Source organism: Crotalus tigris, unplaced genomic scaffold (assembly GCF_016545835.1).
Source record: "Crotalus tigris isolate CLP2741 ecotype Arizona unplaced genomic scaffold, ASM1654583v1 scf7180000017568.12009008, whole genome shotgun sequence".
NCBI classification, from domain to species: domain Eukaryota; kingdom Metazoa; phylum Chordata; class Lepidosauria; order Squamata; family Viperidae; genus Crotalus; species Crotalus tigris.
Window position 1 is genome coordinate 2,823,763 of NW_024096478.1, and position 18,758 is coordinate 2,842,520.

The 18,758-nt window shown below is 37.9% G+C and overlaps 1 protein-coding gene across 6 annotated transcripts in view; it reads right to left on the bottom strand.

The window, feature by feature from the left end:
- PPP2R2B (protein phosphatase 2 regulatory subunit Bbeta) overlaps nucleotides 1-18,758 on the bottom strand; it is a 283,772-nt gene that overhangs the window by 59,952 nt on the left and 205,062 nt on the right. For all 6 annotated transcript variants that reach the window (XM_039351753.1, XM_039351762.1, XM_039351781.1 and 3 more), the window contains one exon: nucleotides 1,040-1,217. In XM_039351753.1, the coding sequence (XP_039207687.1) occupies nucleotides 1,040-1,217 (178 nt within the window). The remainder of the gene's footprint in view (nucleotides 1-1,039; nucleotides 1,218-18,758) is intronic.

An 18,758-nucleotide genomic window follows, 5' to 3' on the forward strand; every position in this document is an offset into this window, starting at 1 on the left:
TACTGGGGTGACAAAATATGTATAAGCGGAATATGGAAATAAGTCATGAAATCCATCATAGAGAAACAGCTTTCAAAATGTCCAGTGGGCATTTTTCATATTTCCTGTCTACAGCACACTGGTTTTTACCAGTACATGAAAGAACTTGTTCTATATTTTGAAAGCCTGTAGATTTTAAAATAAAGACACAAATACTTTTATACAACACAATTCACTCCTCAAATGTCTACTTCAGTATCTAATTAAAAGAAAGACATTTTTAAAATGGGCCAACCATTTTGAGAGGGGCTTTTCCTGCAACATTGCTATAAGCAAAGCACTATTTGTCAAAGTGACTGTCTGTCTTTTTCCAAAAGTCCTGTGCAGCTGCTTTGGTGCCCATCTAAGGTCATCTGAGCATGCATACTGAGAAGACACATCCTTGACTGTTGACAAAAGATGACACTTTTGAGGAATATGATCAGTGCTGCAAGAAATGCTGCTTTGCTGATGGCAACAACAATAGAGAGAAGCACCCCACTTAAATAGTTAATACTTACATAAACTTACCTTCATGACACAAATCCCATGGAGAACATATGCTCATCATCAAAGTGAGCATTTGATTAAACTTTAAAACTACATGTTATTGAAACATTTCAAATAGAAGTCATAAGGATTCCAACAATAGAATTAAAGAGAATCTCTGAAAAGCGATATTTGTTTTTTTGGTTCGTCCTACATTTCTTGGTTTACTTTTTTAGTGGCAAAAATTCACTTCAGCTCTTGAGATACTTTTTAACATTAAACCATACCCATAGTCATATAAAAGGAGCAAAATCTCCAAATTAAACAGGCCTCAGATATGACCATTTTGAGTAAAAGTTAGTGTATAGGATAAAGGTAGATGGGGCCCAGGAAAATAAATAAATGTAAACTGCACGTTACAACCAACCATTGAAGAGATGTAAACTTGTATATTGAGCAATGTGCTTCTTCTTAAAACAGGACTCTTCTGATTAGATGATATTTCCAGGCAGACTCATGCAGCAAAGGATACTAAAACTTTGATTGGTTATTTCAAAGTTCCATAAGTTTATCCTCAAGTCATCTGCTGACATATAGGTTTCATAGTCACTGTTTACAGAGATGGAATTGATGTGATAGGTATGTGCATTTGCAAAGACTCTTCTGGGAGTTGCCTCCACCATTAAATCCATGGGCCTTAGCACAGGTACCTAACAAAGACAAGAAACAAAAGGAGTTAATCAAATATAATTAATACTTCTATCAAAGAAGTTTATCACACAGTATAAACTCTGTATGTCTGTTTCAATATTTTGCTACTGTTTCCACTATTTGCATGCAAGAGTTGTCCTTGAATTGTCCTTACGCTGCTATGTTTGTTTGAATAATCAGCACTGTAAATGCCACAGAACAATTCAGTGTTCACAATTTCTTCCTCTGATTCTTAAATGTGATACTAGACCATTTAGTTTCATTAGATAAAATATACATACTCTACAGTTATTTATGTATACTAATCAATGTACATTTTTCTTTATTTGGTCCATTTTACTTGGCTTTTTGTTTTTCACATCACATCTTATTATTTGATTCTATTGTATTGAAGTGCTTTGTAATATTTTTATGTGCAGCATTTGATAGAAAAATGAAGTTATTATTATTTTTATATTATTTTGCTTTCTGAGTCCAAAGAAGGTTTATGAATTTGACAAGCACACCAACTGAATAATGTAACTAATATATCTGACCCAATACTGGAAAAAAAGAAAGAAACTTCAGATCCATCCTATAACCAATCAAATTACCTTAGATCAAATACAAGTAGTCCTCCTAAATGAACAAGAGTTGGAAGTTACAACATCACTGAAAAAAGTGACTTATGACCATTTTCCGCACTTATTACTGTTGCAGCATCCTCATAGTCATGTGATCAAAATTCAGACGCTTGACAACTGACTCATATTTATGATGGCTGCAGTGTCCTGAGATCATGTGATCCCCTTTTGCGACAAGCAAAATCAATGGGGAAGCCAGATTCATTTAACAACCATGTTACTAACTTAACAATTGCAGTGATTCACTTAACAAGGTTGTAAAATGGGGCAAAACTCACAACAAATGTCTCACTTAGCAACATAAATTTTGGATTCGATTGTGCTGGTACATTGAAGACAGATATTTGGCTTTATTTTATTCCTTTTTATGCTCATTCAATATAGACTAATAAGCTGCTGGACCAGTCAATGAGCACATACGGTTAACACCAGCAGAAATAAATAGCAGCATAAATAATGCCTTCAACTACGTAACACCATAAGACAACTTAATAGAACAGCTAGTGGTGGCCAGTGCCAATAAACCATTTCCTCAGAGCAACTTCATTACTAAGCATTATTGTCCGTATGTTGTCCAGGGAGATTTCCCATGGCTGGAGTGATGGAGGTGGGAGTATGACAGCCCAGATCAAGTGACTCTAGGACACAGGAACTGCCAACTCCAACTCTGAGTGTAATGTGATGAGCCTGCTTTCTAATTCAGCCTGACATATGCAATGATGCATCATTTGCCGTTGAAGGACCTGCTGTAGCTATCTAGGGACATAGGCTAGTATTCTGCCTGACGGAGGCAAACAGTTATTCAGACTGTCAGAAACAGGAATGGTTTTCAAAAGTTCCCAGGTTTAATGGTTAGACCAGAGTTTTCTGAAAACAAGAAACAAACGAAATTAAAAATAGGTAAGAATAGGCTGGGACAAAGCAACACATCAATGGATAGGGTAGTTAAATATGTTTGAGAAGATTGTCTGCATGGATGGCTGAACTAATTTCAAAGTTACTTTCCACTCTAGTATTGTTGAACAAATGGACCACAGGACAGGGAAGTGGATGATCATTCTCCTATGGATTAAAATGTTACAAATGAAACAAACGAAAGAAGAAAAACAATCAAAGAAAAACAAGAAAGTCCAGTTGCCTCATGAAAAAGCATCTTTGAGAAACGAATAGTGCAGTAAGAGTAATCATATTTCTATAGAACCTATGTGAATACTAATGGTTTGTATATGCATGCATATGCTGTTATGTACAGGCTCAGATAGATAACAGAATAACAGATTTGGAAGGGACCTTGGAAGTGTTCTAGTCCAACCCCTGCTCAGGCAGGAAACCCTATATATCATTTGAAATAAATGGTTGTCCAATCTCTTCTTAAAAACTTCCAGTGTTAGAGAAGTTTCTCCTTAGTTCTAGGTTGTTTTTCTCCTTGATTAGTTTCCATCCATTGCTTCTTGTCCTGCCTTCAGACACTTTGGAGAATAGCTTGACTCCCTCTTCCTTGTGGCAGCCCCTGAGATATTGGAACACTGCTGTCATGTCCCCCCTCGTCCTTTTCTTCATTAGACTAGACATACCCAATTCAAGCAACCGTTCTTTATATGTTTTAGCCTCCAGTCCCCAGAACCTATGTAATATACATTTATATTTTTTTAGACATATCCCAATTGTAGGAATTCCATTAATAAAAGACAGTTAATAATTAAAGTATCCAAACTGTACAAATCTTCTGATTAATCATGACTGAAATATTTTTTTAGATATTCAAAAACTATGGCTGGAGATACCTCCCAATTCTGTACTGGTTTGTATGAATTTCTCACTGAAATGCACCACAAAGCTTGGAATGCACAAAAGCCAAAGAGTAATTAAAATTGTGAAGTGCCAGAGGGAGGCAAGGTTACACTGAAATACAACACTGAATAAATTTCTCCATGCTATCTTTATCAAGTATTAAACAATGTTGAGTATTGGAGCAGAAATATGAAAGCTAAATCTATTCAATACTTTTTCAGCTAACCCTGAATTATAATCATGGGCATTTTCGTCACAAGAAAACAGGCAGACTGTGGAAACCTCACACTTAGTATCTCCCATTATGGCAGAAAATGAATATGAATGAAATGATGGATTTAAAAATATGGAGCACATAGGAGGCTTCAGATATTGCTGAGCTGCAACATCCAGTATTCTTCAATGTTGGAATGACAGGAGCCGTTCCACAGATTCTGGTGAGCCAAACATTTCCTGTTTCTGCTTTAGGGAATCATACCTGGAACAGCTGCTTCCTATGTGCCAGTCAGGTGTCACATGATGGATTTACTGTTGTCTGACTACCTGTTTGCCATATAGGTGGTCCTTGACTTACAACTACAAGGCAGCCCAAAATTTCTGTTGCTAAGCGAGACAGATATTAAATGACTTTTGCCCGATTTTACAACTTTTCTTGCCACACTTGTTAAGCGAACCACTGCCGTTGTTAAGTTAGTAACATGATTGTTATGGGAATCTGGCTTCCTCATTGATTTGGCTTGTTGGAAGGTTCCAAAAGGTGATGGCATGACCCCGGGACACTGCAACCGTCATAAATATGAACCAGTTGCCAAGAGTCTGCATTTTGATCACATGACCCTGGGCTGCTGCAACGGTTATTAAGTGTGAAAAGTCACTTTTTTAGTGCTGTTGTAACAATGAATGTTAAACAAGCAAACTACTGTAAACAGAGGGCTATTTTAATATGACAGAACAAGCCTTATATGTATATCAAGGCACTTCCCTATAAATGGGATGGTGATCATCATCACCTGCCTTCACTATACACACAACCCTTGTGATTTACTGAAGATTTCCAGTTCCCAAAGTTAATAAAGTATTAATCCAGCAGCAAGATTACTGGTGGGTCAATATTGGAAGAAGGATACTCTGCCTTCTTTAGAAGAATGGGTATTTAAGGTTTCTAATTTAGCAGAAATGGCTAAAATTTCTGCTTATTTAAAGGACCATTCACAAGAGAGATATTTAAATGTATGGAGAAGATGGATAGAATATGTTCAGAAGAAATATGGAACTACAAATTTTCACTTATTCTATGAGTAATGATTTTGTTTATAAACTTATGATGTTAAAGTTTGAAGAGAGTTAAGGGTTTTATGATTTTGTTCATTGTATAATTAGTAAATAGATTATGTTTAATATGTTTGCATAATCCTGTATTTTGCTCTGGGAAGTCGGGGGGTGGGAGGGGGTGGGGGGTGGGAGGTGGATGGGTTGAAGTTTAAGTAGTTCAGATAAAGTAGAAATAGTCTTGTTGTATATAATATTAATGTTTTAATTTTGAGAGAGGAACTGCTCTGGCATTTCCCTTGGACCGCATCAAGAGGGAGAAGAAGAAAGTGAGAAGAAAGTAGGAAGGTTGAGGTGAAGGAGGAGAGGGGGTGAGTGAAGAAAAAGAGGGAAAGAAGTAAGTTGGTTTGAGGTGGGATGTGGTTTGGGGGGAAATGGGCGGGCAAGACCGAAAGGGGTGTGTATCAATTTCTTTTATTTTTTATCTGAAGTATTTGTAAGATTGTTATGTATTGTAAAGCTGAAAATAAAATTTTTTACAAAAAAAATAAAATAAAGTATTAATCCTTCCTGAGTGCCAACATTAATTTTTGGCTATGATTCAGAGGTTAATGTAATTCCAAAAGTAAACGGAACAGCTTTCCTTTTAGCCTTTACCTTTAGGCAATCTCAAATTAAGCTAGGAAAAAGGATAAATTTGATCGCTGCTGTTTTCTTACAATTATTCTGAGGGTTTTTTTTTAAATGAGCTTTAGGGACTCACTTTATATCTCTTTGGGTCCATCTATTTATCTCTCCAGAAGGAACAAAAACTTATTCAAGCATATTGCGTCCTTGGGTTTTATAAATAAATAAAGGTTTGCTTTCAGCATATGCCTTTTTTATTCATTTTATTCATTTATGGATCGTTCTATGAATAGACTGTGGAGAAGGATCAAGAGAGGTGAACTTCAAAGCAGAATGGAGTAAGGATCTACAGGCAGAGAAAGCCAAAAGGTAAAGTGTAGGTGGAAACAGTTACTGAGCTGGCCTAATAGACTGAAACCTTCCTTTAGGTCTTTTTCAGGCTGCAGCTGCTATTGTTGAGTGTGCAAAGGGGAGCAGAAGCAGTAGGCTGTTTGCTTTAATGAATGTGTCTAAGTGGCTCTTGATAGACTCAGAAGCAGGAGCCCTGTTGAGCTTTCCATTACCATTTCCCTACAGGGCATGTGCCTAGCATGCTGATATGCTGCAGCTCCAGAGCATATGAAGCTATGCAAGACATTCACCAATAACAATAACAACAATACATGGGGTGATGCAAGATGTAGGGCAGGAGGCTATAAAGTAGCAAACAGGAAAATGCCATTTGCCACATTATAGCCCCCTGCCATATATCTTGTATTACCCCATATATTGTTGTATATCCTCTTCAACTTGCATCACTCCACAGCCTAACAGAGAAAGCTGAGATGTTGGAAGAAGTTGGAATCCTAGCACATCTCTTGCATAAATTTGCCCTTTCAGATCTCACTCCCAATAGTCTACCCCGGGGGTCTTCAAACTTGGCCCTTTTATGATTTGTGGACTTCAACTCCCAGAATTCCTCAGCCAGCGTGCCTAGCTGAGGAATTCTGAGAGTTGAAGTCCACAAGTCATAAAAGGGCCAGGTTTGAAGACCCCTGGGGTAGACTATGTGTGGGTGGGCAAGCTCAACTGTATCCTTTTTCAGAGGAAAAAAAAAGGGGGACTTCCAGTCTTAGCAATAGTTCTTGTAAGTGGATATACCAAATATGATGATCATTTGCAAAACAGGTACAAGTGACCATACTCTGCATCTATGCTGCAATCAAAACAAAAAAAAAAGGTCATCCACATGAAGCCAAATGGCATGAAGAATGTAATGCAATTTGGAGTAATGGATAGGTGTGGATTCTAATAAACAATTTTCTTGAATTTACTATCATAGCATTAATAGGGAGAGTGTGTGTATGTGTCCTTCTATTAACTTTAGGAAGGGTTTATATCTGTTTAATGGAAAGCTATAGACAAGAAGGGGACAGGGGGGGGGAGGACATATATGGAATGCATGTATGCAGTGTTCATGTATGATACTTGGTGGGATGCCGGATATGTTGTGTTGAGACATCAGAATCAGGAAGACCACTCCCACCTTTTTTTCTTTGCCTAGTGAGTCAGTCATAACTCAGTTCTTGCCATAAAGAAGAGGGAGTCAAGCTATTCTCCAAAGCACCAGAGGGCAGGACAAGAAGCAGTGGATAAAAACTAATCAAGGAGAGAAGCTACCTAGAACTAAGGCGAAATTTCCTGACAGTAATTAATCAGTGGAACAACTTGCCTCCAGAAGTTGTGAATGCTCCAACACTGGAAATTTTTAAGAAGAACCATTTGTCTGAAATGGTATAGGGTTTCCTGCCTGAGCAGGGGGTTGGACTAGAAGGTCTCCAAGATCCCTTCCAACTCTTCTCTTTCTATTCCATCCCATCCCATCCCATCCCATCCCATCCCATCCCATCCCATCCCATCCCACTCTACTCTAATTTACCAGTACAACATAGTGCATTTTTACCGTTCTCTGCCTCACCCTGCTTCTATAAACCATGATTGAAGGGACAGACTGCTTTTGCTTCTGAAATTAGGCCATAGTTCACCATTTATTCTAGATCCCCCCTCAGATGCCTTAAAATATTGTGTCTCCAGTATGAGACTGAATGCCCCCAGTTGAATTTTATAAACATCTGACTTGAAAAAGACAGAGAGGAATATCTGAGCACCAAATCTGAAACCGATGGGTCAGATGGAAAAGAAGCAGAAAAAGATTTTGTATGATGATCTAAAAGCTGAACTGAGGTATAACCCCAATTGGGCCTTTGAATTGAATATATTTTCTTTTTTTTATAGCAACAGTATAATGTAGTTACTGGAGCCTTTTCTCCACTGTATGGACAGCTTCCATAGATTTATGGGCTTCTTAGCAATTCACTACTAAAAATACGTTATCCTTTCAAGTGATCTCACTGATATATTTCTCCTTTCCAGGAAGAGCTAGAGGACAAAAAGTCATCTCTCAGATTGATAGTTTCCTCTTGTATCACTAATCAGGGAGAATTATGCAAACCAAAATTGTGTTATCAAATGCAAAGTCACAGCAATCAGATTCCTCTTGATAACTCTGTTGGGCATATTGTTTTTACAATATGCCTAGACGCAGATACTGACAAGGTAATTGCTGTGGAAAATCAGAGGAATGGGAGAAAAATTCCAGGAGGTCAGATCTGGCCTTTAAGGCTCAATGCTGATTTTACCAATATTAAATGGTTGAATAATGAGGAGAAAAGATTCCATTTATGACGAGGGCAAGAGAATATAAAAAGGCAAAGAGGCAATAAAAACCTCTTTTTCACCCTGCTTATTTTTCAGAAATAAGGATTTCTCAGTCAGTTTTGACTTTAATTTTGTGAAAAGAAAAATTGACAGGGAAGACTATCAGTGAAAATTGTACACCTGGAAACACAGATCCCATGTGCCCTTTTTTCCTCTTCAGATGCTTGTCAATGTTATTCTCAAGTCCACATAACTCATGAAAACATAGCACATATAAAATGAGCATAAATCACTGGGAAAAACCAATCAACCTGCATGCATCCATGCAAATGAAAATTGGGATGCTACTGTAGTTCCCAAAAGGTCAGCTTTCCATACTTTTAAACTTCTCAATGAAAAAATGGTTGGTTTCACACATCACATAAATACTGATTTATAAATACAACTTGGAACTGTAAACCAATACCCACAGGTTTGATTAATGTGTAATGCTAAACCCAAACCATCATTTATGAATCACAGCACCTGGGTTCACCCAGCACAGTGAGGCAAAATAAAACAGATCCTGTTATGGATGTGCACTCAAAAATATTCTCCATGAAATAGCTATTTCTTCCTACGCGTTATAAGCATCATTTATAAAAAGTGCAGAAAATGAAGGAAGTTCCAGACTTACTACTCTTCCAAGTCTGAATGTCAGTAACTGGCATTACTCTGTTAAAAGTTCCCATTCAGCTTTTAGTTCTAACCAGTTCTCTAAATGATCTTTTCCTTCAGAATTTTAAAAGATTTCTTTCCTTTTTAAAGAGATCACTGATAGCGCTTTTGGACTATCCCTCTTCTCCTTCTTATGATGGGCCATCTGCCTCAGAATTAAAACTTTGTATCTGAGTTATCCATACAGCCATCTTCTTGTAATTATCACTTCTCAATGTTTCATCCTCCAGGAATATCTTTACACCCTGTGTTATCAACTCTTATTTTTGTAATAGAGCTCAGAGGGACTCTGATAATGAATCTTATGTTGTACTCCCTCTGTAAATTTTTCTCCAAAGTTGTTTTCCAAATTCCACTCATTTACAGCAAAACAATTACAGCAATAATAATGAGCCAAATTAGTTTATGTTTTACAACTTAATTTCTTAAGTTCAGATTAATTAGTATAAGTTCTATACAGCTTTCTCTACTGTCTAGTTTATAAAGATGGCGATTATGCTAAATAATGTAAACACATTATTTACCAAACTTCTTGTATTTTGAACTGCAATTTAGCGTTACCGATGGAGGCTGCAACATCAAATTTAACACTTACAGTGATTAAATAACTTCTAATTTTTGTTTTCTTTTGTTCAAGGTCATTTAGTAAACCCTGGGAATTATGGGCCAGTTCTTCTTTGAAAGGACACTAGAGACTTCATAACTTAATTCCTGAAATATTCCCAGGTTGTTATTTGATGTTTGCTAATGACTTTTAATAGCATTTCTTCCCAAGGGCATTCCTAAAAAAATCTTGTGAGATATCTTTGCATTAAAAAAGTTTAGTAGTATTAGGAACATAATGACCTTCTTTTACATTAAACATTAACAGGGCAGTTTAGTAACGCAGAGCACTTTGACATAATAAAATAACTCCAACCAGAAACTAGCAAGAGTTGGTCAATCCTGGTCCAGAAAAGCCAAATGATTCTGTCTTGGATACACTGAATTTCTTGATGAGATCAGTTCAGCATGCAAATGGTATCCGCTAAACGTTTTTGGAACTTTTTTACATGCTTACTGCAAATAGAGAAAACTTTTTTTTTAAATTACTTTTGTTACAATGCTTTGGTGAGGATCTGATAACTCAGAATTAATTTGTTCTGCCATATGAGTTTTATGGCATTTTATTCCTTTTATAAAAGCCATGCGTTTTAAATTGCCCTATCTATCACAAATGTTAATGTTACTGAAAACACTGGGAGGAATAAAAATATCTATACTTTCATGCTGCAGAATAAACCCGCATCTGAGGCAAAAAACAAAGCACTGATTCCTGCAGCATAAAAGTTTTAACATTCTCTGCATGAGAAACAGCTTTTTCATGCTTGGAGTTTTTTATATATTTATACCTCTGGGTATAAATGCAGATGCCAGAATAATCTGAAAGATGCTGGCAATTTCTAGGAAAGCCAGGAAAAAGAAATCAGCTAAAACCAGATTTAATCTAAAACTTAGTTCATAAAAATTGTATCTGAATTAACTGTTATAGCCTTAAGTCTTTTACACAGCTATGTCATAGATAGAAGATGGGCAACCATTTGGGGTTAAGGCTTAAATATAACACGTGGGGAAGGAGTTAAGGTTCATAAGGAGGAATAATGTCATCATGTTGGTTTGCAGGGCTGAGTTTAGGACGAGAGTTATAAAGGGATAGTTTTAATTATATAATGCCTTTTTTTACATCAGGAACATAATATGGTTATTACGCTATTGTTTTATAATAAGCTATAACTAACTGAGTTCACATATTACAGTTAGATTTAGAAGCCATAGCCACCAGTTGCACACATTGCATTAAGGCATAATCTATGGCTTAGCACAACCCAGGAATCAGCCAAACATGATAAGCAGCTTTTGGTCTCACTGTTTTCTTCTGCAAAGTGAGAGGGGAATAACAAATTCTTAAATGACAGATTGCTTAGCATGATGTTTGAGCCCCCTCCTCTTTATTTCTTTTCAAATAGCTGCATGTGCAGATAAGCAAATCTGTCATGGGACTCATCTTTCTTCTTCACTAAAAGAAAAACAAAACAAAACTTTATAAACGGCTCCCATTCTCTTCTGGCCATAGGGGAAAGTATCTCACTGCATCATGTATCTGCCACACAGATCTCCCGGGCACTAAACTGCATTGCTAATAACTAATTTAAAATTTCTCAACAGATGCCGTTACTGCTGCCACTATTGTTGCTATTAATAATATTTTATCTAGCTTTTCCTTTATAATCCATCTTAAAATGATCAAACAAACCTAATATCTATACATCAATAAAACCAGAAATGGATTACATGACACTGCATAGTTTTAAAATATTGTGTATTGTGAAAAAGAAAGGTCTTCACTTAGAGCATTACAAATAATGCTCCTTCAAGATTAGGCAATCTGGGGTGGGGCTGTGATGACTCCAATTTTGCATAGGTACTGAGCATCTTTGCAAAATGGCTGCCAAGTTCAGCAAGATCAACCTAGTCTACATTTATTTATGAAAAAGCAAGCAAGCAATGCTACCCAGGATTCCTAGTGGGATTTTTACATACGGCCATCGGTGTAAAGGAGGAGGATGCTAGAAATGGATGCTGTCAACTGACATTTTGGAAATCATTGCCTGTCTACATCTAGACTCCATAACAAAATGAACTAGTGGTCTGGAGTGGTTTAAAAGCAGATTATTTTCCTCCTCACCCACCTCTCAAAAAGGATGCATGTTGCTGACAATGGTTCCGTAACTTCATGTTCAACATCCTGAAAATCTATGCTTCAGTGAGTCTGAGTCCTTCTGAAATTGCATACTATATAAATTGGGCTGGTCTGCAAAGTCAGCTGGTGGTCGGTAATGAAGAACTCCTTCAGTGCCTAATCCAGTCTTGCCTACCTTGGCCCTCAGCAGGAAGAGAAGCCTACACTGTTCAAAGCAAGAAATGACCAAAGAAAATGAATCAAAACAGAACTCTGCTATGAATGTACAGTATTGTGACTTACTTCTGCACATACGGAAGTCCACAAGTGAAGGTTTTTCTCCTTAAAGACAAAGGCAAGGAAAGGATTTGCAAGTCATTCCTCCCATTGTCCAGGAAGTACCTAGCTCTGCTGCAAAGATATGCCTTGTTAACTCATCTCATAGCTTTGCCTAGGTTATTTGGTGTTGCATTTCCACAGTATTACTGTAGCCTACTTTCCCTTTCTTATATGGGTCCCAGAGGATTCCTCTTCTGGCATATTTTTGAAAGGCAATGAGAGAAAAAGTAATGACAGTGAAAAAAACAAGGGCATATCTGTTTTTTGGATTTTTGCACAGCATCAGTAGTGTGGATATTTTTTTTTTAGGAAACTGCATCTTGGCATAAAGATGCACAAAGAAAGAGAGGGAATATGAAATCTTCCTCCTCTCTAATTCAGCCAAAATGCAAGCTGAACTGTTGAAAGTGGAACAAGACGTATTTCCTGCCAACATTAATAATATGAAAGAAATGTACTGTCTTTTTAGCTCAGGGATCTTCAAACTTGGCCCTTTTATGACTTGTGGACTTCGACTTCCAGAATTCCTCAGCCAGTGTGCTTGCCTGAAGAATTCTGGGAGTTGAAGTCCACAAGTCATAAAAGGGCCAAGTCTGAAGAGCCCTGCTTTAGGTTTTTTCCCTTAGGCAAAGAGGATAAGAAAGAATGCTGCTACACCTTTTTTCTAGGGATTGAGTACAATTGATGTATGATATATAACTGTTGATAATCCTTTTCTAAAACTATCCAAAATTAATGGTAACATGGGAAGAAGATGCAGGCCTCTGACATAGCCCTATGAAGATTGCCATTTGGATTGTTTGGAAATTCATGTTTGTGTCAGTCTTACTTGAAACCTTTTGAAACCCAAAGAGCTAAACATTAGCTTGCTATAGTTCTGAAGATTTCCCATACAATTGAACAAAATAGTCCTGATATAATAAATACAAACTACCCACAGTTTCCTGCAAGGCTCACGCCATTTGTTATCAAATATGTTAAAGCCAGATAAGAAAAATAACTTTTAGGAGACACTGCTACTAGAATCCCCTGGAACTTGCAATTGGTCCTGAAGATACAAGAGTTCTGGAACTGCGTTTCCTATTTGCAGGACGGTATCTATAAGTAGTTGCCTTCGAGGAACATATTTAGCATCAGCCTCCTGCTTTTACAGAGCCTATTTAAAAGATCCCTTTTTTTTAGATTACAGAACTGAGCATTTTTAGAAGAAGTCTAGATGGGTTGTCTTTGATTGCTACAGTAGTGGTTTAGCACCCAGCGTGTAGTCAGTCATATCCACCTCTAACTGTTAGTAAATGTCACAGAAATGACTGGCTCAGAAACCCAACCTGTGGACATCCATCTCTGTCTTCCCACCAGGCAGCAAACCCTGTTCCTCCTTGCTTCAATAGTGGACAAATTCTGCTTGAAAGGAAAACTGAAGACTTTTTAATAAGGTTACACACTATTGGTCAACCTCCAGAGTCTCTAGGCCCCCACTTTCTTTTTTACTACCTGATATTGCACAGAAAATTGAGATGATGATTTATATGTTGCCAGCTTTCCTGACATGGGTATTGCATCTGCAAGACTCAGGCAAACTAACAGGAGATTTCTGTCTCTTTCTCTTTAAAAGCCAGCTCCCTGCTTTCAAGTGCCTTCAAGCTGTCCCAAAAAGCGGACACCTACCTTTATCTCAATATCCTGAACTTTTTGATGTTACAATGCTCCAACAAGAGCACTAACCTACAAGAGCCATACAGTGATTCAAGACTGATAAGGCTTGCCTGTATAACTAGCTAGATGACATTTCTTTCATTACACCCGAAAGGCTGACTGCAAATTTTCTGAGGCTCATTAGGCAGGGCTGGAAGAAAACAGAATTTCGCATGGAGAAGGCTTAAATCCTTGCAGCAATGAATCTAAATGCTAGATATCTGCTCACCAATGCCTATATAACTAAAGCATCTTTAAAATATCTCCTTAAGAACAGACTTCCAAGCCAGATATTTTTGCACAGTCCTCTCAATGGATGATATTCTAGCTGATTGTTTTTAATCTTAATTTGACCATCTGGTGTTTATTTGCTCCCCTCTGTCTCTCACCCAGTCCGGTATGAAAAGTTGTGTTGTGTCAGAAACTCTTTTCTGGTCTAATAATATGTTAACCCAACAAAATGTCCATAAAAATCACCCACAAGCAAACATAAACACGACACTTTCATCTTCCCTATATCCCTAACAACTGGGTTGAGATATATTCTGCTTCTGCAGTTGGGGAAAACATATAAGCAACCACATGATTAGTAGTTACTGGTAGCCATATCTCGATAAATGGTTCATGGGGAAAAATTTCAAACTAGAGGTCAGTCCAGAATGTGATCAAGGGACTGGAGCAACTTCCCTAAACAAAATATGGACATTTCAGGCTACATAGCTGAAATAAAAAGCAAAATCAAATCAGTGGCAGCATGACAGATATCCAACTGCAATGATGGGATTTTTCATTTTTTTAAAAATGTTACCATCCCTGGCTAAGATTTAAAGTGCTATTTTGACAGTTTTGCACCTTAAGGGATTATTTTATTTTATTTGTCCCTGCCTCAGTTGAGAGCAACTCTAGGTACTTCAACCATGTTAGAAAATCATGGGTTATGCTTTTTTCACAGCAACTATCCTCTGTGTCAAAACTTGATTGACTTACTCATGCCAATCTAATAATATCTTTTATCCATTTGCATCTATATAAAGCCAGGATTGCTGTTTTTGTTGTATTGGTGCAGTGTGTATCTCATTTTATTTGCTTGCACTCAATCACATTTTCTGTTTTAATGTGCACTGCCTCAATTTACAGAGTTATTTTTCTGAAGCTTTTCACAGTCTCTTTTATCTAAATCACAGGGCAATATGGCAATTTCACTGCTCATTTGTCAAAGAATTATGAGTCAATGAAAAAATATAATTCTAATATTGATTGTAGGAGAATCACTGTTTGCATTTCTCTTTTGTGAAAATAGTCCATTTATTCCTGACTTCTGCTTCTTTAGCTGCCAAGCCTGCTTTTAAGTTTTTGGTGAAGGACTTGTGAGAAGTATTTTAATGTTCAAGAAGTCCAATCTTTTTCTATACTCTTAGTATACTCTCAAGGAATCTTAAAAGTTTATTCAACATAAACCAATTTACACAGAAGAGGAATAAAGACAATGCCTATAATTTCATGAATTGATATGGCTGATATCAATTACAGTGTTACCTTGGTACTTAATTGCTTTAAAACTCATCAAATTTGGTACTCAATGCATTTTGATATGAAAATTTTGTCCTGGTACTCACGATTTGTTTGGTACTCGACACACAAGCTAGAACGTTTCCGTGTTAGCTGCCTTGTGACTCACTACATTATTCCTTATGGGAAAAAATTGTTTGGTACTCAGCATTTTTGGTGCCAATTGTGCCTCCCAGAACCAATTAGCGATGAGTACCAAGGTACCATTGTATAATGATTGACTTTGATTATACTGGCCATCTTCCAGTCATCCATTATACATTTACATAATCCTGAAAAATGTAAACAATATTCATATATTATGTTGCCATTACTTTTTAAACTATTTCACAAAATAAAAATGTTCCAATTTCTTCAGTATCTTTTTGATGTCAAATATAAATGTTTTTAACCTCTTTGGCAACCTTTCATTTACAAATACATACTACTATTTTTTTCATTCTCATTATGTTTCTACTATGTTTGCTAATTCTCAAATACTTCGGCCACCTAATGAGAAGGAAGGACTCACTGGAGAAGGGCCTAATGCTGGAAAAGATTGAGAGCAATAGAAGAAGGGGACGACAGAGAATGAGATGGCTGGATGGAGTCACTGAAGCAGTAGGTGTGAACTTAAATGGACTCCAGAAGATGGTAGAGGACAGGAAGACCTGGAGGAACGTTGTTCATGGGGTTGCAATGGGTCGGACACGACTTCGCAATTAACAACAACACTACTATTTTTTTCATTCTCATTATGTTTCTACTTTGCTAATTCTCAAATTATCCAGTAGGTTCTGGACATCACCTAAAAGTAAGTTACTCTCCTCTGGTTAAGGCCATGCAATACTGCCTTTCCTACTTGGCTTTTGTTAAAAGTCAAGCTTTTTATTAAAAGACCATTTGTCCCAAAAAAAATTTCTGCCTTGAAGCTCTGGTTGTGAATGCAGTGGCACTAGTACAACTAATATCCCGTCTCTCCAGTTTTCGTCTGAGCTATGTATTTCAGTAGAATTTTTTTATTGAGCATTCATGTGATTAACAGGGCTCACAATGCTCTGGGCTGACAGCAAGAGGGCATTGCATGCACTATTCAGTAGCAACTCTTTATTTTTTTGACATACATAAATTTAAAACATTAAAATATCAGACCTTTACATTAGAACATGTCTCCTTGGGCAAAATCCGTGAGCAGCAACGGAAACCAGAATTTAGGTTGCCTTCTGTCAGGTTCAAAACTCCAGACTGATAATGACCACCTGTGTTACTCCAAGTTACAAGTAGCTAGATATAGGGCAGAATGCTTGCTTGCCTTCTGTCAGCTCCTGACTTAAGGCACCGCGCATTGAATTAAACAAGATTTAAGACAAAAGAATTGGAGGATTATGCCAACTTATCATCCTTGGATAGGAGATTGGAGAGATGGTATATGTGCAACTACAGAGGACAGAGATCATCTCGCCCCTTTCAGTTTAGTTCAAAGTTAGCTTCAGGATAAAGTCTACCATGGTTGCATTCTCAGATAATCTCCTCAGATAACAGTTAACACATAACTGTTAACCCTGCTTAGTTTATAGAAGCTTTTTATACCACCGGATGTTTTCCTAGACTGGGCTGAAATTTGGGGAATTATAGTGATTCTACATCTACTTTGACAGCTACATGATGGGATGCCACCAGTCACTATTCTGTTCCTAATGCTATTTCCAATCAAAGGAGGGGGATGATCATTATGATTTTGGTGCCAGACATCTCAATATGCTGAGGACACTTGACTCGGCTGCTCCATAATGGCTGTGGAACTTGTATAGTTTTTTTGCCACTATATGGATGCAGTTATGCATAAGTCATAATAACTGATGACTGAATCTTGACAGAGATATTGCACATGTGCACTTATCAGACAGGGGAACAGAGGAGCATCCTGGACTAAGTGGAGCCACACTCGCTTGTATATTGGTTGGGCATGCTCTCTTTGATTTTTAGCAGGACTGCGAGTTCTATGACTAAGACTGGTTACTGCCAGTTTTAACTGGATCTCTTCTATGGCAGTGGTGGTGAACCTATGGCACGGGTGCCAGAGGCGGCACTCAAAGCCCTCTCTGTGGGCACACGTGCCGTTGCCCCAGCCTTCCCCCGTGACCCCCTCTCCAGCAGCCCCCTGAAGGAGAGTCGCCCTCGAGGGTGGCCCACATGGAGCAGCGCAGCCAAGGAGCATAGACAAAAGCACAGACTCTGCCCTCACACCCCATCATGCAGTTGATGCTGCAGGGCGTGGGCAGAGGGTGTGGCCGCATAGTGCTGCTGGGCTGCCTGGGCGATCTGTGGCGGGCCCTGGAGGCGGTGAGTTGTCCTGTGGGCAGGCGGGGCGGGGGATGGGGGGGCAGAGCAGGGGCAGGACAGGGGGATGAAGTGGGGGCGGGGCCAGTTTTGGGGCACTCGATCTCTAAAAGGTTCGCCATCACTGTTCTATGGGCTTTACAGAACAAGGATAGCCTGGTTTTTGATGTTTGCCCACTGTTTATCTTACATTTGAACTACTATAATCCATACCATATGGAGCTATCCTGAGGATTAAAACTGCAGTTGGTGCCAGATGTGGCAGCCAGGTGCCAGGTGGGACACCAGCCATGCACATGTTACATCTTCCTTGAAGAAACTGCCAATTAGCTATTGAGTGAGATAGAAGGATTTGTTCTTGATTCAAAGCTTTGAAACAACAGGAGACCAGGATACTTTACATGTTGCTTTCATTATTAAAGTCTTGGTTGATCACTGAAATCACCAGAGAAGATGCACCAGTATTGGCAAAACACCATCTTGTGGGGTACTCAAAGACAGGCCTTCCCTGGGATGGCATCACCATCAGATGTTACTTGATCTCTAAATTTTTGAGCTCCAGTAAAAATAATATATAAGGCGGATCCAATTCTGTATAGGCTCAAAATTTATTCAGAATTGTTTTAAATTGCCTAAGGCAGGCTCCCAAAGGTATAAGCTTCAAAACAACTAACATTTTTACAGGGGTCAGCTGTTTTATATACACACATATATATTCAACTGCTATTTTTAGAAACTATGCTTTCCCATTGGAATAATGTTCAAAAAGCTGTTTTTTCATGGCCTTTGAAAATCAGATTTTCTGCTACTAGATGCAGAAGCTGTTTTGCTCCTTAAGTCTCCCCCTTTTTGGTTCCTCAAAGGAAAGCAAAAGTATCTTGCTGTGCAAAGTACTCTAGGGAAACATTTAAAAAAACCTTCTCTTCTAACACTTTTAAAGGTTATTAAAAGTGTGAAGAAAATACTCCCATCAGTGTTTCAGTCGAAGCTTGTTTTGCAGCAGGCAAGATCAAAATCAAAACATTTCCCTTTTAAAGAGATTTCAATCCTAGATGTTGCTTGTGCTAATTATTTCTTGCAACATCCTGCAGAATAGATGAAACCACAGTCATTGGATTGTTTCAAGACTCCAGTTATATTAAATCAAACTCCCGTAATAGAAAAGGTTTCATATA